This window comes from Dermacentor andersoni, chromosome 1, assembly GCF_023375885.2.
Source record: "Dermacentor andersoni chromosome 1, qqDerAnde1_hic_scaffold, whole genome shotgun sequence".
Taxonomy (NCBI): domain Eukaryota; kingdom Metazoa; phylum Arthropoda; class Arachnida; order Ixodida; family Ixodidae; genus Dermacentor; species Dermacentor andersoni.
Window position 1 is genome coordinate 394076165 of NC_092814.1, and position 24380 is coordinate 394100544.

At 47.3% G+C, this 24380-nt stretch overlaps 1 protein-coding gene and 1 long non-coding RNA gene across 2 annotated transcripts; one reads left to right on the forward strand and one right to left on the reverse strand.

Moving 5' to 3' along the window:
• Positions 1 to 289: 289 nt before the first annotated feature.
• On the reverse strand, positions 290 to 8719 carry LOC126518769 (uncharacterized). The gene is made up of 3 exons (XR_008609884.2): positions 4837 to 8719; positions 3693 to 3773; positions 290 to 2521 (listed from the first exon to the last, which is right to left on the reverse strand). It is a non-coding gene; the product is annotated as an uncharacterized lncRNA (long non-coding RNA).
• A 239-nt stretch (positions 8720 to 8958) lies between these two features.
• On the forward strand, positions 8959 to 18741 carry LOC126518552 (uncharacterized). The gene is made up of 3 exons (XM_072284139.1): positions 8959 to 9036; positions 16884 to 17876; positions 17968 to 18741. The coding sequence occupies exons 1-3, from the start codon at positions 8959 to 8961 to the stop codon at positions 18739 to 18741; spliced, it is 1845 nt and encodes a 614-aa protein (XP_072140240.1).
• The last annotated feature ends 5639 nt before the right edge of the window (positions 18742 to 24380 follow it).

Consider the following 24380-nt stretch of genomic DNA (forward strand, 5'->3'; position numbering starts at 1 on the left):
GGCTTATACGAAGAGCACAGGAAGACTAGAAATGCAGTAGTAGGCATGGAGGGCCCTGAAAAAAATTTGCCACATCTGCTCGTCTGCCTTATGTTTCTGCATTGACTGTCACATTTTTAATAGAAGTGCACTTACTGTTCTACTCCAATAAACGCAACATTACCAACTCCAGTGTGGGGCAGTCCTTCAGCCAGTGCAAACTTTTTCTGTACATCCCTGTTAGCTTTGTCATTTTCCCAGCATTGTAGTACAAGATTTGTTAAACTGGTTTCGCAGAATATGAGCAGTATACTCTTAAATTAGCTGTTTATTTGTATGCACAAGTTCAGGTTCTCAGTTTGGTTGCATGACAAATTGCCATACCTCAATAGATACAAGAAAAAATGTTATTAGAGTTTAATAAAATCCAAACAGTAATAATCACAACAATATAATGACATACATTTCTTTTGGTACGTATACAGCCCATGTCTTGACACTGTATAAGTTCAACTATACAGCGCAAGTACTGTGTCCTGACCGCTATTACTCACATGTGTAAAACCATCACAGCAATTCTTCAACAAATATCACAGTGATTAGTGACATACACTTTGTAACTGCTTTACAGGAGCATAATCTATACAAATGGTCCCTGTGTACCTACACATGACTAGTTCCACCCGAGTACTATTACTCACAGGTGTAAAACCAACAAAGCAGTTCCTTAAAAATATCACAGCGCTTAGTGACGTACATGCTGTAACTCCCTTGTAAAATTTTAATACAAACACGTGAGCACACAGAAAGCTGGCACTGGGCCTACATGGAAATACCACCGCCTCAATACTAATTCACAAGTGTAAAACCAACCAAGCAGTTCTTTAAAGAATATCACAATGCTTAGTGACATACATTTTGTAACTAGCTTATATAAGCTTTATACAAACATGAGAACATACACAAAGCTATCGGTGCACCTACATAGAAGTGCGGCCATCTGAACACTATTATTTGCAAGTGTAAGCTCAACAGAACAGTTTGTTATAGTGACGCCCATTTTGTAACTGCCTTATACAAGCTTAGTGCAAGCACAAGAATGCGGAAAAAAATAAATAAGAACTTGCTCTATGAATACACAAACAGATCAACACAAATGGTAAACACCGCTTTGAAGACACTTGACCGTGACAAAGCGCAGTGCTGTGCCGGTTGAAACTGTCATCCACAAAAGTATTGAGCAATGCTTAAACCACACGCAATAAAGTGCAGAAAGACTGCGTCTCTAATGTACCTATTTTAATTCAAATTTCTTGAATATAGCGCTCTCTTGCAGATAAGGCATCTGATCCAACTGACCTGATTTTACACCTGCTAAATGCATACAATGCACTCAGATATAACTGTTAATAATAATTATAAAAGGCATTTAAAAACTTGATAGTATGATGAAGATACATGACTAGAAAAGTTCGGTCCCCCTCGTACGTGTTAAAAAGGTGCAAGTGCGGCTCATGTTCTTTTTTTCCGCAATTTTTGCATTAATGGACACCCGGGAACCTCGAACCCACAAAAAAAGAAGATACTGCTGTGTTAATAGTGTTATGCATAATTTTTTGTGAAAGCTTTCTACAGACAAGTTGCAGTCTCGTTTCTGGAGGTTGAGCTGTATCATGCAAAATAACATGGAAAGTGGTCACATGGGAGCATGACACTATGCCATAATGTTCGTTTCAGTTGACTCTCTTGCCCTACAAGTCACTGCTCACTGTGACCAGTGATGGAACAGCAGTGTCTGTGTGATTTTCAACACACTTCTGTCCTATGCCATCCTTACCAGAGTTGGCGGCACATAGATACCCAAATTTCGATAGTGTTGCTTTCTCAGGTGGTTGTTTTTGATTTGCTCAATATCAGTTGGCACTTCAGCTGCATCAAACTTCTTTTTTACCTCTTCAACAACAACATAAACAACAATCTTATGACACCTGTGTTGTCCTTCTAGTTGCCTACAAAGACCAGTTAATCTAACAACAACACTGACAGTCTCTACTATCTTCTAATGGAGAAGATGTGTGTCCCACCATGTGTTCCACATTGTTGTCGCTATGTGGGCTGGCTGGGGAGGCAACAACTGTAATATGTTTTCATATCTTAAAGTGATGCTTGTACTGTGTTATAACACTTAACTTAGTCTTGCACTTGCTGCACAAGAACACTGGCTAACAGTCGTGGTGAAAAGCTTTTGTATGTTGAGCAAATGAGTTGTATGCACTACAAAAAAAGTCACAGTGATAGCACACATGTTGCTCTACCAGGCCTGGTGCGGTTCCTTCTGACACTGCTGCTGATGCTGACACACTGCTGCTTGCCTCGTACACTGTTGCAGCTGCAGTAGACATGGCAGTCTCTGTATCTATTGCTGCCGTGCCACCTGTCATGGTAACTTCAGGTGGTATCGGGCTCACTTCTGCAACAGAGATGTCGTTTGCTTCTTGAGGGCTCTCGTCATCACGGCCGATAATTTCGTAGGCATTGTCTCCTGCATCGAAGAACCAATAAGAACAGCCTGAATTAATAAACATAGCTCTAAAAAGTACGAACATCAAAACTTAACCACAAGCTTTGCACATCAGTGACCAGGCTTAATGAATAATACTTGCAGGAGGAGTTACACAATTGTGTGTGTACATTACAGTTAAGCCTCATTAGAAGAGATAATCAAGAGGCACGGGAAACATGTCTCTCGAAACCAAAAATTTTAAAACACTGAGGAGCCAGACTAGGTCACTTTATTATGCATCATCACTAAAGTATGTTTAGATATATCTGAACGAATAATTGCTCAGGGTGGCTTAAAGGGCCCCTAAACCACTTCTCGACATTTTTTGAACATTTCAAGTAAACACGCGCATCAAAATCAGAATGCCGTCACAATTGACGATGCCAAACGCCACAGTGCGTAGCACTGTGGGAGCACCACAATATGAAGAAAACAACCCCGTGCGCCTCTCTGGACCTATCCTGCACCCCCCAGTTTGTCCTCATGACATAAGGAAACAACATGATTGCAGTAATGGCTGCATGTGATCTGAGTTGATTGAAACAAACAATACGTAAGGTTTCCCTGTATGTAATTTTATCAGAGTGCTTTTTAGATGTCCTGCTGGCGATTCTGGCTGCACGATGTTTCTCATGCTTTTTGGCACGATTCCTTTCTTTTCCACTCCACTCTTTTTTCTGGTTTTCTCCCCTTTCCCTTCCCCCTTGCGTAAAATAGCACACCTGAAGTATCAAATCTGTTGAATTATTGTGTGTATCAAACCTGTTAACATGCGGGCTTCTCTGTGGTCTGTGTTGTATTTTTGCGCTGTACAAGTCAATTCAAAATGAAAGATGGCATGTCCCTGCCTTTAGTTTAATTGTATATATATATATATATATATATATATATATATATATATATATATATATATATGTGTGTGTGTGTGTCTCTCTCATGTTTTGAAATATATGTACATTCAGGAGTGCCTGCATGCTCGTCTCCCCTGCTCCAGTGACGAAAAGGAGAGCCTTTTTATGTACCATAGTAAAACATTCACAGGTTTTCGCTGTGCCCATTACATCACTTATCATATGGATCTGTCACAATACAGAGTAGCAGTGGTCCATAATACTAACCCATCCCAACGTAACTATAAATTAGCACATACCGACATGCTGTGAAACAGCTGTTGCAAAGCCGCTGGTGCTGGCAATTTCTGCAGCACTGCAGTGGTACAGCCGAGTGCCACCTGTATAGTGACAAATGCATATGCATGTTAGCAACTCACTAGTTGCTTATGGTTTCAAAAGCTTTACACTACACAATAAAGTAATCTAGACAACTTTGTTGGAACAAATACACATAATTAGGACACCATTTAAAGACTAACAGGATTAATTGCCCCCAATCTCTCACTCACTAAGGGATAATACTACTGAAACATCGGTGGAGAGCTCAGATTAACACAGCCCATAAAGGACAAGCTTTCTTTGAGGAAAACAGCTATAACAGCGGTTAGTTTTCTTGATCATTTTATGTGCTAGCTTTGATTTAAATGTCATGCAGTACTATAAAATATGAAGTGCCGCATTTCTAGCGGCAGAAGGCGTCGTCAGCCTCATGGTACAACTGATTTTTGCACTGTTTGTGTCAGTGAGCCGACACATACAAAGAAAACCGAATTCACACATACATATACAGTGCCAAGTGCACTCCTCCTTCTGAAAACGCAGCCGCCAGTTCCAATGCTGCTGAAAGGAAAGGTTATATAGAGTGCGAGACTGCATGGAACTACCACTTATGACTGTAAGTGTATGATCTGCTGATTGGAGAGGTAGTCACATGCTATTTCTAGTCTCTTTTAGAAGCATTACTAAAGGATGAATTAAAATCTATTCATAAGTCACGAATTTCACGCATCCACAGTTTGGTTAAATAACTTGTGAGAAAAAGACATGTTTACCTGGAATAGCAACCTTTTCTCCCGCTGCAAAATTTTCCTTCGAATTAATGAAATAACTTTACAGCGTCATAATATATTGTGTTTCTCGCAACTACTTGCCGGCAGTGGCAAGTTACAGTGTTTATACCTGACTCATTGGGCGACAATACTGCCAAATACAAATGCTTCACGAACACGAGAACACGTCCCTCGCAGAGAATAGCAACCATATATGCCTCTGTGAGACATGATCGCACCTTTGTGGTCAAAATGTACATTAGAACGACACCACCATCTCATAAAAAAAAAAGCCTCAGTACAAGGCAGCAGCCAACTGCATAATGTGAAATTGCAACTGATGTCCACTTACTGGTGGCCTGTGTTCGAGTCGCTTCTGGCAGTTGACTGGGTGCTGAGAAATGCACGTCCTGGGTTGTCCCTACAAAACATACAGGGTTATGTCAAATGTTGAAAATATATATACACCGGCATTTCATAAGTTGCAAAACAAATGAGTAAACTAATAAACAACTGTAATGTAAACAGAGTACACATGATAAGATAGGCTGTCAACTAGTAATGCATTACGCGAAAAACCTAATGCATAGGAAAGACTATATTTATACACACGAAGCTGACACACAATTTAATTCGCTCTAGGTTTTTCCGTGCAGTATATTCAATTTATTATGTCTTGTGGTTAGAGCAAAATTAGTGTAAATTACGCACTAAATTATGTACCCTGGAAAACTTTTCTTCAATATGCACCTGTGCGTACTTCGAATGAGTAGCGTTGTAAAATTTACATACATGGCATTTAACATAGTTGCTGAACACGGATTTCCTTTGCCCTGTGTCGTGTACAGTGAGCTACATATATCTGCCCCCCCCCCCCCCCTTTTTTGTACTAGCCATACTGCGTGCCATTGCACCTATACGCACGTCAATAAACCTCACGACACAGAAATAAAAAAAAAGCGCCGATCACCCATGCCTGCATGTTGTAGGGGGCCTAACCTAACCAAGCATGGGCTGTTGCTATTTATAGTAAACAAAGGCACCGTGCTCATTGCAAGTATGTATCATGTCACTAAGCAAATATGCAATTTCATTGTACCACTATTTTTTATCACATGGATGTATCTGTTGAGAGGCAAGACAAAAAGCAGTCACTTCTCAGAACTAATCAGCTTTCTTAAAACACATTTCTAACTTTTCAATGACACTTGCTGCTATGTGTTTGTCTCCAGAGAGCATACTTGATTTGACTTTCCAATCGGAGACATTACATAAATATACCATGTTAAGATGACTGCCTGGAGCACGTGAGAATTTTCATCTTGGTGTAACATACTGTATCTTGATTTTGTTTACATTTGGTCAAATGGTACACCCAATATACCCATATACTAGTTTTCTTGTCCAAATTGCATGCCAATGTATTTTGATTTTTTGACATTGGCTCCTCTGCACTACGTGAAGTCGCGCTGCACTGGCTCATTCACATCCTCGTGTCCTTGCAGCTGCCTTCTTGCGTTATATAAAGCAGGTGCCTGAAAAATATCGTATGCAAAAGTCAATACAAGGGCATGGTGCAAAACAACATCAAGACAGTCAAGGCCATGGCAATAAAAGAAAGTCTTAGCTCTTAGTCTTCTTAGTGAAATGCATGCAAAACATCCAAATGACTGCAACAGTCAACTGCTAAATTAACTTCAATTTTAAATTTACACAAAAAAGAAATAACGGACAGTTCATCCTCGTTCGGCACGAATGTTCGAATACTCCTGCTAATGAATAGAATATTGGTCATTTTCAGACATCATAGGTCTTCATGAGTCTGGTGTATCGCAAACACCACTTGTGACACATCCTAAGCACGTGCCCAGTGTGCCCCCCGCACCATCCCTGGTTGTGCCACTGCTGAAGCCATAATTTGAGGATTATAGCTGCAAACATGATGCTCAGTAGGGATGAAAATATTGTGCTTCAGTTCATTGGATATATGGATGTGCCTATAAAAAAGGGCAACAAGGCTTGTTATGGCAAGCTTACCCACATTTCAATACTAACAAGAAAGTTCACTGCGACCTGCATCTAAGCTTACTAAAAGGAACTTATTTTCATGTATGAGGTGCGCAATGGAGTTCATTTTTTACAGACCCGACTTACTGCTGCAGTTTGAAATCTAGCATTTTAGATTCTTGAAGGCATGTAAAAGTAGCAGTTAAACCGCAGTTATTAATTTATTACACCAACCTATTGTTCTGTGTACGACAGACTGGTAACACGGAATTAAAGCAACATTTTATTTTGATATTTTATTTCTCTACTAAAAATATTCAAGCGATAAACACATTTTGATCTGCCATGCAATAGCAAAATGCACACATTACGCTTGTAACCCCCAGAGGAAGCCTATTTTAGCTATTCATATGACATAACTCTGACACGCCAACTCATATTAGCAAATGCAAAGGCATGTCCAAAACAATAAGCGTACGCAAAGCGCCCTTGCAATTGTAATTCCACACAGCAGCCGTTATATTCGATGCCGATGCATAACTAGCTGCTCGACAACTAACCGAGTTCGTAGACATAAGCATCCTTTCAGTTTCGCACCGTGCACGAAAACCGCAACTGGAGACAAAACCAGACCTACCTATAATCACACCATTTCAATACATGAGCAAAAACAGTTCAGTCTTAGGGATAAACACTGTGAGAGTGATTTAGTGCGCGACGGCGACGAGCGACGGCTTCGAGCGACAAAACGGGCCGTCGCTTGAACACATGGCTCGGTTCTGGAAATCTAGAAATCGTCGCTCGTCGCCCGAAAGTGCTATGAGCGACTAGCCAATAGCGGGAAGCCGGAACTGGATGTACATCGCTCAAATACTACCGATTGTCGCGCGGAACGAGCAAATGATTCGATTTTTATACGTGCAAGGATAAGAACCTACGGCAAGACCTCCGGAAATATTTTATGCTACTTTTTATAGTAAAATACATCAACGTAAATTACTAAAGCACGCGTCACGCGTGATTGCAGCCCTCATGCCGGCAACACCGGGGAGGCGTCGCTCAATATCGTCACTTGCACGGAGTACGACTTGTAGGCGACGAGCGAATGCGACAGCCATCTCCATCGCGTCGCTTGTAGCTGCCGCGCGCAAGATCGCTTATATGGTGTTTATACATTTTTCAGCATAAAACATGGATTCCTCATGCGTTTTCAGTAAGTTCAAGATAACGCGCCCAACTGACCTCTTGCAGCATGCAGCTGAATGCCTGCGGCAGTTTCTAACTAGCACTGGTGCTGCACGTAACTTAAGTGGTCGCAGACTCCCTCTGCGCGAGACACCGTCAAGCGCGCGGTTTATTTATAAAAAAAGCATGCTGCCAGCAAAATGACGCCTTCTGTTATGTGATTCCTTAGTTCAACAGCGTTCCGTACACAGTATACTGCCAAACTGAATAAATTCAAACACACAAAACGCACGCTAATCACGCTCCGCATAGGCTCGGAATCACGGGCTGATGAGCGAACCATTTTAAGCGTCCTCTCGCCTGGCGTATTATTGAACATACCATAGTTCTGGCAGCGTTTGCGATCTCTAAAGCTCTTACGGACAACGGCAAAGTGATAAAATCACATGCAGTTATCGCGACGACTGGCTTTTTCGATTGACATCGAGAGACACAGCGCGTATGCCTAGTCCTTTGTCAATCGCGTCGGCTAAGCGCAGCGACGACTTCCTGGCGATAGCATGACATATACGGACAATGTGCACCTAAGTTGGAATTCACTTACCGTGGAGGATTTGTTGTTATATCCAGGGCATGACGAACGACTGTCGTGTTTTCGTGGCGACGCGAGATGGCCGACATACGATCTCCCTCGGCTGGCCTTTGTTCCTGCTGCGCTGCTCGGCGGACGGATCACCTTTCTCCGGTGCTGTGTTGTTCCGCGATCTTGAGCGCGCGCGCGCGCGGTGGAGCAACTCCGAGTGAAAAAGTAGAGCGCTCGCTACGCGTTCCTTTGAACTGCGGCGGCCTGTTCTCTTAGAAGCAAAACGATGTGTTCTTTGCTCAGCGTGCATGAATGAAACATTGCCATGTTCGGGGCCAGCCACCTACAGTTGAAGCAGAAGATTACGCTACGTTTTGTTCTCTATTGCCGCAAGAGTAGAACGGGCATTCTACTCTCTCTCTGAAGAGGAGAGTGAAAAGCACATTTCACTCTCTCCTTGGTGAGAGAGTGAACAATGCATTTCACTCTCCTCAACATTTTGCGAGAGTAAAACGACGTTTTGAAGTGTGAACCGGCCGCTTCACTCCTGCGATACCCTTCCTAGTTTTTAGAGTGTTGCTATGACATGACAAATAAAATGTGAACCCCTCGGTTTCTTTCTTACTTGTTCATTATAAAGCCATTGTATCGACACCTGCAGCACAGATGCCTTCAGTTGGAGTGTGTACGTTTGTTAAGATGTTCCGTTCAACCAAAAAGTCTAAGCAAAAGTTGCACAAGCAGCAAGACAGATATTCCACACCCGAAGCCAAGGCTGTGAGTGGGGCTTCTGGCTAATACCCCAAAGGTTTGATTTCATCGATGCTGTAAAGATATTTACCCCACAAAGTGGATGTTAAACGGGCGCCGTGGCACCGCAAATAATGAGTGCATCGCACGCCTGATGTGAAGACGCGTGTTCGTTTCCGACCTACAGCAAATTCTTTCTTCATCCACCATTATCTGCATTCGTTTCTGGTTTCTTTATATCAATTAAAATCTATAAGCAATTCTACCTGTAATGTCCATGGTATCATTGTTTTTTTGTTGCTTCCTATGACATGACAAATAAAATGTGAATCCCTCGGTTTCTTTCTTTCTTGTTCATTATAAAGCCATTGTCTCGATACCTGCAGCACAGATGCCTTCAGTTGGCGTGTGTACATTTGTTAACCAGTTGCGTTCAACCAAAACGTCTAAGCAAAAGTGGCACCAGCAGCAGGAGAAATCTTCCACACCCACAGCCAAGGCTGTTAGGGCTTCTGGCTAATACCCCAAAGGTTGGATGTCATCGATGCTATAAACATAACTACCCCACAAAGTGGATGTTAAACGGGCGCCGTGGAACCGCAAATAATGAGTGCATCGCACGCCTGATGTGAAGACGCGTGTTCGTATCCGACCTAAAGCAAATTCTTTCTTCATCCACCATTACTTGCTTTTGTTTCTGGTTTCTTTAAATCAAATAAAATCTATAAGCAATTCTCCCTAAAATGTCCTTGGTATCATTGTTTTCTTTTTGCTTCCTATGAAGCGACTAATAAATGTGAACCCCTCGGTTTCTTTCTTTCTTGTTCATTATAAAGCCATTGTCTCGATACTTGCAGCACAGATGTCTTCAGTTAGCGTGTGTACGTCTGTTAACCAGTTGCGTTCAACCAAAATGTCTTAGCAAAAGTTGCACAAGCAGCAAGACAGATATTCCACACCCGAAGCCAAGGCTGTGAGTGGGGCTTCTGGCTAATACCCCAAAGGTTTGATTTCATCGATGCTGTAAAAATAATTACCCCACAAAGTGGATGTCAAACGGGCGCCGTGGTACCGCAAATAATGAGTGCATCGCACGCCTGATGTGAAGACGCGTGTTCGTTTCCGACCTACAGCTAATTCTTCATCCACCATTACCTGCATTTGTTTCTGGTTTCTTTAAATCAATATCGAATCTACAAGAAATTCTCCGTATAATGTCCTTGGTGTCATTGTTTTTTTTTTGCTTCCTATGACATAACTTATAAAATGCGAACCCCTCGGTTTCTTTCTTTCTAGTTCATTACAAAGCCATTGCCTCGATACCTGCAGCATAGATGCCTTAAGTTAGCGTAGGTACGTTTGTTAACCAGTTGCGTTCAACCAAAACGTCTAAGCAAAGGTGGCACCAGCAACAAGAAAGATATTCCACACCCGCAGCCAAGGCTGTGAGTGGGGCTTCTGGCTAATACCCCAAAGGTTGTATGTCATCGATGCTGCAATCATAACTACCCCACAAAGTGGACGTGAAACGGGCGCCGCGGTACCGCAGATAATGAGTGCATCGCACGCCTGATGTGAAGACGCGTGTTCGTATCCTACCTACAGTAAATTCTTTTTTAATCCACCATTATCTGCATTTGTTTCTGGTTTCTTTAAATAAATTAAAATCTACAAGGAATTTTCCCGATAATGTCCTTGGTATCATTGTTTTTTTTTGCTTCTGATGACATGACTAATAAAATGTTAGCCCCTCGGTTTCTTTCTTTCTCGTTCATAATAAAGCCATCGTCTCGATACCTGCAGCATAGATGCCTTCAGTTAGCGTGTGTACGTTTGTTAACCAGTTGCGTTCAACCAAAAAGTCTAGCAAAGGTGGCACCAGCAGCAGGAAAGATCTTCCACGCCCGCCGCCAAGCCTGTGATTGGGGCTTCTGGCTAATACCCCAAAGGTTGTATGTCATCGATGCTGCAATCATCGATGAAGGCGAACGACGTGTAAGGACCGGGCGCTCGGCTGGTGGCCTGTTCGACTGCCGACTAAAATAAGTGTCTTGAAAAGGTTGCACGTCGGCGTAGGTAGGCGACTGCACCAACCCATCAGAGTGCAGCATGCGGCGGCGGCAGAGTTGTGCAACATGGCCGGGAATACCGCAGGCATAACATATGGGCCTGTTGTCTTGTGTGCGCCAAGGATTAGCAAACGCAGGAGCAGGTCGATGAACGCGATGATGAACAGGTGGTAGCGGCCGTGGATGTAGCGCAACGAGTGGTTGACGAGGAGGCTGCGCGGCGACGGATGCGTAAATAGGTGGCGCGGCGCCAGGGTACAGCTGATGCTGCATTGGTAGAGCCTCAGCAAGTTGCTTTTCAATAACCCGCCGGAGCGTAGGGGCGAGCTGTGTAGGAGGCTGTGACGGCAGCGGCTGCTGTAGCTCAGCGAAGGGCATTAGAGAGAGCTGACGTGCAATTTCCTCCCGCACGAAAGCTTGGATTTGTGTGAGCAGGGGGGAGCGATCAGGGAGGACGGTCAGGGAACAGAGGGCCTCGTCAGCCACTGAGGGGCGCCTGGTCAAATCGCGCTGCCTTCTCAACTCGTCGTAGCTTTGGCACGAGTTTATAAGCTCTGCTACGGTGCGCGGACTCTTGGCGATCAACATTTGAAAAATGTCATCGGCGATGCCCTTCAAAATGTGCTTCAATTTCTCATTTTAGGATGGATAGTTGGGCGTGTTGGTTAAGCATGATCTGAAGTGAAGGGGCTAAAATGACGGAGGACAAAGAAGAAACACACACACACACACAGGCGCCCTGTGTGTGTTTCTTCTTTGTCCTCCGTCATTTTAGCGCCTTCACTTCAGATCAATTTCTCATTTTCGGGCATAGAAGCATCCACAGGTTTGCACAGGTCGAGAACCCCTTCGATGTAACAGGTAAATGTTTCACCGGGTTGTTGCGCTCGCTCTCGTAACCGCTGCTCGGTGCGCAACTTGTGGACGGCGGGGCAACCGAAAACTTCAGCGAAACTGGCCTTGAACGCGGACCAGGACTGAAAGTCGGCTTCGTGATTTTTAAACCACAGGTGAGCCACTCCCGCAAGGTAGAATATGACGGCATTTAACTTGGCGGTATCATCCCATCGATTGTGCAAGCTCACCCGTTCGTGCGTAGCCAACCAGTCATTGACGTCCTGTTCATCCGTACCGCTGAAAACCGCTGGATGGCGTTGCGGGACAGCGCCAGAGCAGGCAAGTGGGGCTGGCGGCGACGTCGGCTGGGGAGAGTAAGGCATGACGGGAGGCAGAGTCCGAGACCGGAGTTCCAGGGTGTAGATGTTCTTGAGTACCCCGCACCTTCGACCGATTGTAATGGGTGCACTGAACAGTTCCGAGGGTAACGTCTCTTCGTAACCGAGGAGGCAGGTGACGCAGAGCAGGAACAGCTGGCTGCCCGAACGACTCACACTCGTGCCAAGCACTGACGATCCGGCTGGCCCACTGGTTGGACAGCAGGCATGGAAGAGACGATCTGGCTGGCCTTGTTTTGTGCTCTTCTTCTTCATTACAGGAAGAATAAAATCGCCCAAAATAGGATGGGAGATGAAGGAAATCGCGTGCGCGCAAGGTTTATACTGTCGTTTAGGTCATGGAAAAATGGAGGTTGTGCAGAGGTGCGCGATAGCACACGCCTATGACAAATTTATTGTAGCCAAGAATTACGGGAACCCAGACGCCTCCTAGATCATCGCTCTTACAGGCAAGAGAAGACGGGATGACATTTGAAATTGCCGAAAGGACGCCACCTCCTCTGTGCGCAGTACGATTGCAGTTGTAAACACGAAATCGCACAGCGCTGTGAAGCACTTCTGTGCCAGTGACATGCGCACGCAATCATGTTTCAGTAAGTGCAATGATTTTGGCTGAACATGTGTCAATTGCAGAAGATAAGGGATCGTGTTTGTTGGAGGTGCTTCTGACGTTAGAATATAAAACTGCAATTTGAGTAAATGAAGAAAATGAACCACTGCCCCTCGCGCTTTCCTAGATCGGAGGACGTGGCGGAACAGAATATTTACGCGCTACATTATGACTATGTTGCTTGAGTTGTTCAACGTGATCTCAAATGGCATTGTACATGTATGATTTTCCGTTCAGCATTAACTTATCATATTGCAATTTGAAAGGTTAGGAAGAGGCTTGGGTCTTGCCGAATACTATCAGTTTTCTTCGCGCGGTTCGAGTAGCAACGAAGAAATCCTGACTTAGATTGATATTTTTATGCTTGAACTGGCTGCGCAGAGACAGTAGTTTTTCTTTGGTTTTGAAGTTTGCGAACTTCACAATAACAGGACACGATTTATTACGCGTATACAAACCTAGGCGGTGCGCACATTGGATTGCGTCTGCAGGAAGTGGGTCCGTAATACTACTAATAAATGCGGTTATATTCGATTCTATTTGTTTCCATGGCTCACTATTATCAGGGAGACTATGGAAAATTAAATTGTCGAGGCCCGACCGATCTACTGATTCCTTTAAATGAGACTCAAAAAGATTATTGCGACTGCTAACTTCAATTGTTTTCGTTATGCTGGAAACTTCCAGGCTGACACTATCAACGTTATGCGACTTTTCCTCTAGTGCTTCTAGCCTTTTCATAATATCAGAAACTTTTGATTCAAGTGACTTTTGTCCACTTCTTGTGGCCTTAACATCAGCAGTAATCTAGGCCTGAAACTTTGACGTAGGCGTCTGCGTCAGCAGGCGTTTGGTGTGTTGCGACACCACGTACCCGAGCACACGAGGGTTGGCCCCTCCCGCGTCTAACCGTGTGCGGCTTAGCCGTGTCCGGAGAAAAGGGGATCGTGGGGGTTGAGCCAATGCCGGGCGTTTGGACCTTTACGGACCCTCGGCGGAGGCAACACACCTCTTTGGCCTCTTCTTTTCCGGTCTTTCTCTCTATTAAACTTTCATCTTTCCATCTCACTTGCCCCCTGCCCTGTCTTCTTCTCACTTCATTTACTTCCAATTCTCCAGGCAACAAGGGTTAACCTGGTGTAGTTCATCCAACCTTGGATCTATTATATTAGGTTATATTAGCTATGTACAGCTGGCGTCTGCGTTTCCTTCGGGTTCGGTGATGAGTGACTGGCATAGCTGCTGAAATGTAATAAGTTATTGATGGCTTTATTCACCTTTTCCGGACTTCCTGATCGCCCTCTTTCGAAAAGAAGGTGCAACGAAGAAACTTTTCAATTCTTTGCACAACGCAAGGAATCCTTCCCGCGCTACCACGTCATACATAGTCTGTGCCTCGATAAGGCACTAAGAACCCTTTCATCATTCACCGTTGCGAAAGTTCTCACCGACGTTCTAGGTCCTGGATACAAAATCACTAAAATGGCTAGCGGCGACCTACTGCATGAAGTACGTGACCAGCTCCAACATAAAAAGATTTCAAATATTCTGGCTTTTGGTGATGTCGAAGTCACAGTGACGCCACATCGCTCTATGAACAGATCCCGAGGTGTGGTATCAGATGCCGAACTTTTGAATCTGAGTGAAGAAGAGCTACTCGAAGGATGGAAGGAACAGGATGTTGTCAAAGTACAAAGAATAACGATCAAGCGCAACAACAAAGAAATTCCTACAAAACATCTCATTCTCGCCTTTGCTACAAGTGTTCTGCGAGAATCTCTCGATACAGGATACACAAAAACACGAGTAAGACCATACATTCCAAATGCACGTAGATGTTTCAAATGTCAAAGATTTGGCCATGGCTCACAAAGCATCCGAGGCCGTCCCACTTGCGCAAAATGTTGTAATTCTAGAGCACGCTTCCAACAACTGCACTGGCGCGCTCCACTGTGTGAACTGCGACGGTGATCACGCCACATATTCCCGATAATGTCCGACGTGGAAAAAAGAAAAGGCTATTATTACACTGAAAGTTAAAGAGAACATATCGTTTCAAGAAGCGCGGAAACGTGTTTCATTCATTGATACCGCAGGCTGTGTTGGTACGGCGCGTAAGGGGGCAACGCCGCAGCAGACTCCAGCATCTGCCCCGCCCACAAAGAGTGTGGCCGCGGTTGTGCCACCAGTCCCCTCGGCGATAGCAGCCAGCGCTGCCTCGCCGTCACATAAAGAGCGCCCATCGACCTCAGGGTTGGTAGCCACGAAGGTCTCATCTGTTCAGGTGAAGCCTTCACGACAAACGCGCTGCTCACAAGAGCGGACGCCCAGAGCTTCTCAAGAGGCAATAGACACTACTTCAAGCCAGACGGCGCAGGAAGCGCCGAAGGACCACCGCCAGTCTCAGGACAGCAGCAAGAAAGAAACTCTGCATTACGGGGCCTTGGAAGGCCCTGTAATCTAAATCAACTTTCCTCTCTAAACACAAAGCATACACACACTATTAACTATGGAGAGAGAAATATTACAATGGAACGTCAGGGGTCTCCTACATAACCTCGATGATGTCAAGGAACTCCTGCGTAAATATATTCCAAAGGTGCTGTGTGTCCAAGAGACCCATTTAAAACTTACACAGACGGGCTTTCTACCACAATTTAACATTTTCCGCAAAGACCATGACGATGCTTTCGCTTGGTCTGGTGGTGCCGCGATTATAGTTGATAAGAGTGTAGCATATCAGGTCTTGGAACTCCGAATGCCTCTTGAGGCAGTTGCGGTTCGAGCCTTACTGTTAGGAAAACTCATTACAACCGCTTCTGTGTACATACCACCCCACTATCGACTCCAAAGAACAGAATTTATTAGTCTAATCGATGAGCTGCCTGTGCCCTACGTACTCGTTGGGGATTTCAAGGCGCACCATACTCTCTGGGGAGACTCTCGATGCGATGTCAAAGGCGGCCTAATAGAAAATTTTTTTGTTTCTTCAGGAGCGTGCTTATTAAATAAAAAGTAGCCGTAATTCTTCAGCACAGCACATGGCACGTACTCTGCTATAGATTTAGCTATATGCTCGGCTACACTTGTACCACGCCTAGAATGGGAGGTAGTGAACAACCCATATGGTAGTGATCATTTTCCCATCTGCCTCAAAAGTATAGAAGAAAATGAATTCCTAGCACACCCCCCTCAATGGAACGTTGCCTCCGCAGATTGAAAAAGATTTGAGGAAATCACCTAGATGCAGCGACACGCTTTTAAAGATTTTAGTGTGAACGACGCTATTGCTTATTTTACCGCTCTTATAATTGACGCTGCAATCGAGTGCATTCCACAAACCAAGGGGACTACAAAAAAGAGGCACGTGCCGTGGTGGAATGGGCAATGCAAGAATGCGCGTAAGGAGCAAAGCAAAGCCTGGCGTTTGCTACGCCAATCTCCAATGGCAGAAAACCTCATCAACTTTAAGCACGTATAATCCAAAGGTAGACGAACGCGTCGTATCGCTAAAAGAGAAAGCTGGGAAAAATACGTCACAAGCATAAATTCCTATACACAGCGAGCGAAAGTCTGGAACAGGCTAAGAAAATTAATTAGTCGACAAACCTACAACATGCCTTTGGTAGATGATGAAAGCCACAGCCTTCAAAACGACGTGAACACTCTGGGAGAACACTTCGAGCGAGTGTCTAGCTCTGCGAATTGCTCGCAGTCATTCCAGAAACATAAACAGATAGCTGAAAGTAAGGCACTGACTGTAAAGGTAGCGGAAGTGAACTGTCCAACCACACTCTTAGCATTGCCGAGTTCAGAGCTTCCTTGAATGGCTGCACGAAATGGGCACCAGGAGCCGATAGTGTCATGTAATCTCTAAAGTTTCTTGATAATTTGAAAGTAGCGACACTCTTTGAACTGTGCCGCCGCCGCGCCACCTCCTCGCCTCCGGCTCGCCCCTAGCGCGTTCCCCTCGACTGCCTCCCTCACGACACCATCCTCTCGGCCGTGCGGGCGCTCGGTGTGGAGGGCAGGCTCCTTGCTTACATCGAGGCCTTCCTCGCCGGGAGAACATCAGCTGTCCGAGTCGGGGGCACGGTCGGCTCGCCCCGTCCTGTGAGCTGCGGTGTGCCTCAGGGAAGCGTGTTCAGCCCGTTTTTGTTCAACCTTGCCCTCGCGCCCATCATCGAGTGCATTCCCAAAACGGGCCGCTTCCCTGTGCGTGCTGTGCTCTACGCAGACGACATCGCGCTCCTCGTGCACGGGCCGACCTCTGCGACGGAAGAGATGCGCTACCGGCTTCAGGCGGCGCTGGAGGGCGTCGCGAACTTCCTGCGCGCCATCGGCTTGCGGCTGTCGTCGACGAAATCCGAGGCTATCCTGATCCGCCCCTGCAGTGTTCGCCGCCGCACCGGCTGCGTGCTCGTCGAAGGAGTGCCCCTGCCCTGGCGCCTGACAGTGCGGTACCTGGGGCTCACGATAGACAACCGCCTCACGTGGTTCGCTGCTGTGCGCCGGCTGCGCGCTGAGATGCGCCGAGTGGAGAGTGCGGTGCGCGGCCTTCTCGCCCGTGGCGACGGCTGCCCTGCCTCGTTCGCGGAGGCGCTCTACTCTGCGGTGGCACTGCCGAAAGTGTTGTACGCGCTACCACTGTGTCGTGTCAGTGCCCGGCTGTGGAAGCTCATCGACAGCGACCACCGCCGAGTGCTTCGCATGTGCCACGGCCTCCCTCGCTCATCGCGGGTTGCGGAGACGCTCGCGGAAACTGGCGCGTGGCCCGTCTCTTTGACGGCTGACCTGCGTGCCCTCGGCCACCTCGAGCGCCTCTCCTGTGCCCCGGACGCAGGACCCATCCTGTCCCTCATCCGTTGCCTGCCACAGTCACGAGTGGTAACAGTGTGCGAACTGTATGACAGCCTGGTGGTCGACCCTCTCTCTGCCCGTACCGCCGACCTGGCAACCGCCACACCAGCGCACGCCACTTCACGTGTGTCTCGACCTGCCGGGCGTCCGCTCCAAACATCGCACGCCTCTCTGCGCTGTACAGCAGGAGACTGCTGCCAGGATCGAGGACGACCTGGGAGGAAGGACGCACTTGTATACCGATAGCTCCGTCCTCAGCGACGGCTCGGCGGCTGCCGCTTGTGTTGCTCCCGAACTTGGCATCACGAAGCACTGCCGGCTCTACTACCGGGCTTCCTCTACCACGGCGGAGCTAGCTGGACTTCACCTCGCTGCGGACATCCTCGAGGAGTCGCCGCACATCTCCAGTGCGGCGATTCTCTGCGATTCGAGGTCCGCGCTGCAGCAGCTGCTACTCGACGAGCGCGCGCCGCCCCTTGCACAGCGCCTTGCCGTCCGTCTGCACGCACTGCAGGGGCGATGCAACCTACGCCTGCAATGGATCCCCTCGCACGTCGGAGTCGCGGGCAACGAGACGGCGGACCAGCTGGCCAGGCGCGCACACGACCCATCGACCGCGCTGACAGACCGGGTGAGCTTGCTGGATACAGCGCGACTCCACTTCAGACGGGAGCTCGCCCTCCGCCATCCCGACGACCGAGTTGCGCAGGGGCGCCCACCGCGCCAACTCCCGCAGACCGGATTCACTAGGCGCGAGCGCGCCTTCCTCCTCGCCCTTCGGACCGCTTCTGTGTGGCCCGCCGAGCGGCGGCGTCGACTGCGTGGAGCCCCCTCTCCCCTTTGCGGCGACTACGGCGCGACAGAGACACTCCAGCATCTGCCCCAACTTTTCGCTCGCACGCGCGTCTCTTGCCCGTGTTTACCGTGGGCACGGCCTGCCGTGCGACACCGTGACTAAACTCCTGCACCCCTCGGGCTGCCCTTCACGACACAGGACACTACTACGTGCGCTCCTGACATTCGCCGAGGCTGTCGGCCTCGCCGACCGCCTTTAGCTCCATCGCATTTCCGCGGCGTGCTGCTGTTTCTGGTGCACTTTCTCTCCCTCTACTTTCATTCCCTACCCCCTGTGCAGCGCTGTTGAGGTGTCCTCTGCTGAGAGACAGTTACTGCGCTGCACTTTACCCCAACCCTCCCTTCCCATCAACAAGAATCTCCTTCCCGCGGCAACCACGTTTGCCCCCGTTTTCTGCACGACGATTGGTCTCCCTGCCGTTGCCCTTGGAAACGCGCGGATCTTGAGTTTTGCTTGTGTTTTTCTTTTTCGTTCGCGCCATTATCCTCCTGACCATGGCTGGCTCGGCGCTTTAGCTCGGCGTAGCGAACATTGTACGCTGTGTTTCCTGCTCTATGTGCTAGCGCTATGCCGGGCTGTTGCGCATATAACTGCAGCAAGGAGCCTGAAGGTGGTTAGGCCGTTTTTATGGTACCAAAAGGAAAGCGTGACGGCTTGCGCAGGAAGCAGTGGCTGCATGACATTGGCCGAAAGAACTTTGTTCCAACAAAGAACAGCGTTGTTTGCGAGCTGAGGCGCCTTTCTTAGAGCTCGTAGCAAAGCATCCCGTAATGCTGAATTTTTTTTTCATTCTTCCGGCCTGCTCACCAGCGTTTTTGATGCGGTTGTCCTCAGTATGCTTAATATTCTGGGGCTGCTCCATCACCTCGCACGTCGCTAACTGTTATTTAGTCGGAAGTGCAGCATTATACAGTCTGCTTTGTGCCCTGAAAAAATTAGTGGCAAGCGTTAGGTAGTGAACACTGAGTTTTTTTTTTAAGTTTTAAGGTGAAAGCCTTTAGATCTCTGTTTCAAGGTCGCGTTGTAAACGGGAAGTATCACGTGACCCAAGGAAGGCCAGAGGTGACCCAAAGCATGTCCACCCCTGTATAAGAGAATGATTACCCACGTTAATTAGAGTCATTAGGGATTGACATAAGGTTGATTAGAGCGTATTAAAGAACATTAAGGTGGATTAGAGTGCATTAAGAAGGATTAAGATGCATGAATAAAGATTAAAGTGGGTGGAGGAGGATTAAGGCGGATTATGGTTGATTAAGGTAAAGGGTTGAGGAAAGGGTATTAAGACCGATTAGGGTGCATGAACAAGGATTATGGAGGACTAAGGTGGATAAAGGTAGATTAAGGTCAATTAATGTGGATTAAGGTGAATTGGGGTTGATAAAGGAGGATTAAGAGCGACTAGGGTGGATTAGGGACCATGGAGCTGGATTAGGTTTGATAGAGGTGGATTACGGTGTATTAAGGTAGGTTGGGACTATTAAGCAGGATTAAGTTGGATTAAGGTGCATGAATAAGGATTCAGGTGGATGAAGGATAATTAAGGCTGGTTATGATGGATTAGGGTTGATAAAGGAGGATTAAGACCGTATGTGGTATTCTAAGGTGCATTAAGGGCGATCTAGGTTGATTAGCTTGTATTAAGGTGGATTGGGAGTATTAAGGTGGATGAAGCAGCATTATGTGGATTAGGGTGGACTAAGGTGAATTAGGGTTCATTAAGTATTAAGACCGATTAGTCTACCATAATCCTCCCAATGCACATTAATCCACCGAATCCACAATCATCGACTTTAATCCTCCTTCATTAACTTTAATCCACCATAATCCACGAAAGTCCTCCTTAATGTACCCTAATCCACCTTCATCGACCTTAATCTACTCTAACCCTCCTTAATGCATTTTAATCCTCGTTAATCAACCCTAATGCTTCCTCATTCACTTTAATCCACCCTAATCCCCTATAATCATCCCTAAGTCACCTTAGTCCACATTCATCTACCTTAGTCCACCCTAATCCTCCCTTATTCATTTTAATTCACCCTAGCCCACCATAATCCTCCTTAATGCACCTTAATCCTTCTTAATCCACCCTTATCCTTCTTCATGCACTTTAATCCACTATAATCGTCCTTAATGCACCTTCATCGACCTTAATCCAACCTAGTCCTCCTTTATGTACCTTAATCTACCTTCATTCACCCTAATACACCTTCATCGACTTTTCTCCATCTTAAGCCTCCTTAATACACCCGAATTCATCTTAATCCAATCACTAATCAATCATTATTCTGCTAATCATTAATCATCTCTTATACGCGGCGGCACGTGCTTTGGTTCGCTTCCCGCCTTCCTTCGGTCACGTGATATTTTCTTAGCTCACAACGGGACCTTGAAACAGAGGTCTAATGCTTTCGCTTAATAAGCCAGACACAAAGGGAAGTGTCACAAGCAATACTAGATCAGACGCACGATGTGGCATCATGTGGCAGAAAAATTGTCTGGAGTATAGAACTCGCCTCAAAGCTCCCTTTACATCGGTATACACCGTTAATACGGCTTTAAGAAAAAACCAACCTCCTCATAAACGTTGCCTCCAGCATTATCGATGCTGTTTTTAGCATTTCTCAAAATTTTCAACCCCACTGGGGCGCGCAACTGGCCCAAAATAACACGCCTCCATAGAATCCTGCGGCCCGTCCGCGGGAGCCCAGGAGTATAAGTGTGCCGTGCGCAGCCGGCGGGGGAGGAGAATTGAGGAGGAAAGCGCCGTGAGGAGGAGAGTGTCGCCACTTTCAAATCCATGGCCGTGGCCGCGCTCCGCCTGGCGCCAGTGCGTCCGGCGCGGCGGCGCATCGAAGCGAAGCGGCGCAAGCGCACAGGCACCCAGGGGAGGTGCTTCGCGTCGTCTGCTACAGCGCTGGAGCGTGCCGCCTCTTTGCTGTAAAGTACACTTCGCTAGACCCAGGTGACCCAGTGCCCGAGGGGCATTGCGGGAAGGCGCACTTCACAAACTAGAGCATTTTCCAGGTGGTTCCGTCTACAGCTTGTGAACAGCCTCCTTAATCAATATACAGAAACAGAAAGAAGCTTCTCACCACATAAATCACTTAGCATGTTTTTTATAAGTGATGAGGGTAAAAATACAGTCATTTTTTCGCGCTCTTTATTAGGCTGCGGCGTAGAGGCGACGCTTGAATGTCGTGTCAGGGACGCCACCCAGCCTGAGGCTGTTCTTAATTTCTCGAACGGTGGAGGTCGGGTCTGTAGCAGCCGCCGCAACAATGGTCACTCTTTGCCGGGCTTTACGGGGAGCATCCGCAATTCTTCCATCCTTCTTGTAAGCCTGGACGATTCTATTTACAGTTTTCAGTGGCCTTTTTGTCATCTCCGATATAACGTGTTGAGAATAGTTTTGTAGGCACAGATCTAAAATGCGTCGTCTTTCTTTTTCCAGTACCCGCGACATGGCTAGTTTCCAAAGTGCACGGTGTAAATGAAATTATCCTGCACTGTTACAGCGTTTTTATCGAAGTGCCATGGCAACCAGCAACCGAACAAAATGCAATTCATCATGCAAGTCGACGGAATTGCGTTTAATGGAAACACCTCTGGTGCCTTTCGGTTTAGCGAGTCATCCCAGAATCTTTAACTCCTGAGCGGCCCGTCATTCAGTTGAGTAGTCGTTGGCTGCACCGCATCATCATATTAAGCTAAGATGGGGTAGCATGACCTAAGCAAAAGAAAAGAAGGGGGGGGGGGGGCTCGACGGTTGATCGGGCTGACGCCCACGGTCAGTTAAAAAGTAGACTGGCCCGACCACAGCAATCTGGCTTGGACCGTACAAATGGCGAGCCCGTTTGCCGACCACCGGCATGCTGTGGGCAGGCGAGACCGGGCCTGCCTCATGACCGCCGGTTTGAATATCGTGGCCGCGTTCGTCCATCACACAGACCGGCCACTTCCACACGACGGCAACAGCATTGCTTGTCCGCGGCAAGGGTTCCTGTGCCGTATTCATATTTGGGTTTTACCTTTCAGCCCAGCCCATCCCCGCCTACCCCCTCAAAAAAGAAATCAATTCCTCCTAATCTCAAAATTTATCCGACGCCCACCTCTATGACGTAACGCAGAGGCCATGTGTCGCTTCGGGACGTATACCGCACAATTAACAAATTATTATATGCTGGTGAGAATATGCATATGACCCATTCCGAGGAAGTACTGAAATGAAATAGAAGCGAATAACGACTTAATTAACCGGCAAGACGTAACTTAAGCTAGAAAACCGACATGTAGATTATAGATTTTCCACTCCAATTACCTATTCGAAACGGACGGAAACAGCATTCGCATGCGGCGTGCATTAACTCAAAGGAGAAAAAACAAACAACCAGAAAGACGTCGGCGCCACATGTCTTCCTTCACCTAATCAATGTAACCAAATAATTGACCGATGATTCCTATAAATGAGAATGAGCCTTCTCGCGTCAGGTCGCCGTCAGAGGACGGGCACAGCTTCGGTGATTTTACCCAAACTGTGACAACAAAAATGAATTTTTTTTATAAGATGTACACAGAGAAAAAGGGGGAGTAAAATTGCCGCCAAATTAGTTGCTATGCCGGGGAGAGCACTTTCCTACACCACGTAAAGCACTCCATGCTCTCCTACCAGCTACATTAATGCGTGAATAAGAGAGTGCGAAGCAGCGGATATCACTTCTTAGTTGCTGTCGAAGTAATAGTATTGCCCTTGTTACGTTTCGCCTACAACGCGCGGTAATGCCGGCGCGGATGCAACGGACGCCGGGGCTTCGTTCAAAGCGGCGGACATTTTGGCCCGTTCGACGCCGCCGCAACGCCTCCCCGCCAAGCGTGTCCAGGCGTGTTTCAGTGCCCCGTGTCTTCGTATGTGCGTGTGTGTGTGTGTGCCCACGCTTGTCAAAGCGCGGCAGCCGGGGAGCGGAGCTCCCCAAGTGAGGAGCCAGCAGGTCTGTCTGTCGGCGGGTTGGCGATGCGTCACTACACTCGGCTCACCATGTCTCTCGGCTCGACCGTGCGCGCCGTCGTGGGCTCATGCTCCGCCGTCGCGTGGGCTCATCCCGTGACCTTCCTTCTGGCCCGCGACGCCGAGAGTATAAGAGCAGCTGCCCCCGGACGCCAGGAGAGAGGGCTCCGATTTCTTCTGTTGAGTTACGTGCTCTCCCGTCTCTCACTTCGGTCGACCTGACCGCCCGCTCTTTTGCTATGTTAGAATAAACAAGTTGTTCTGTTACCAGTCTTCTCTTGCTTTGCCGGGACCTTCGGATGCTTCCAGTGCCCCAGGCCGCCAGGCCAACGCTACCCTTGGGGCTTGCGACCCATTGGCAATAACGGGCGTCAGCACCGAGTCCCCAACAACTGGTTGCCAGCGGTGGGATCGCGACAACGGAGGCCAGCAGCGAAGAGATGCGGTTGACTGTATGCTGAGCAGCACAACGACCATCCGGGAGCAGTGCAACGAGCCCTGTGTGATGACTGGTTGCCTGCAGCGGAACGACTGCGCTGAATTCTTGGCTGCGAGGTTTGGTGAGTGCGGGACTTTCTTCTTCTGAGTTTTGCCAGGCTTTTGTTAGTGTCAGAAACAGAGCTGGTAATTGTGGTTGTCGTTGCTGCCGGGTTAGTTTGCGGCAAGACAATAGTAGGCAGTAGAGAAAGCAGCATTCAGAGCAGCCATGGATTTGAAGTCGTTGCTCAAACCG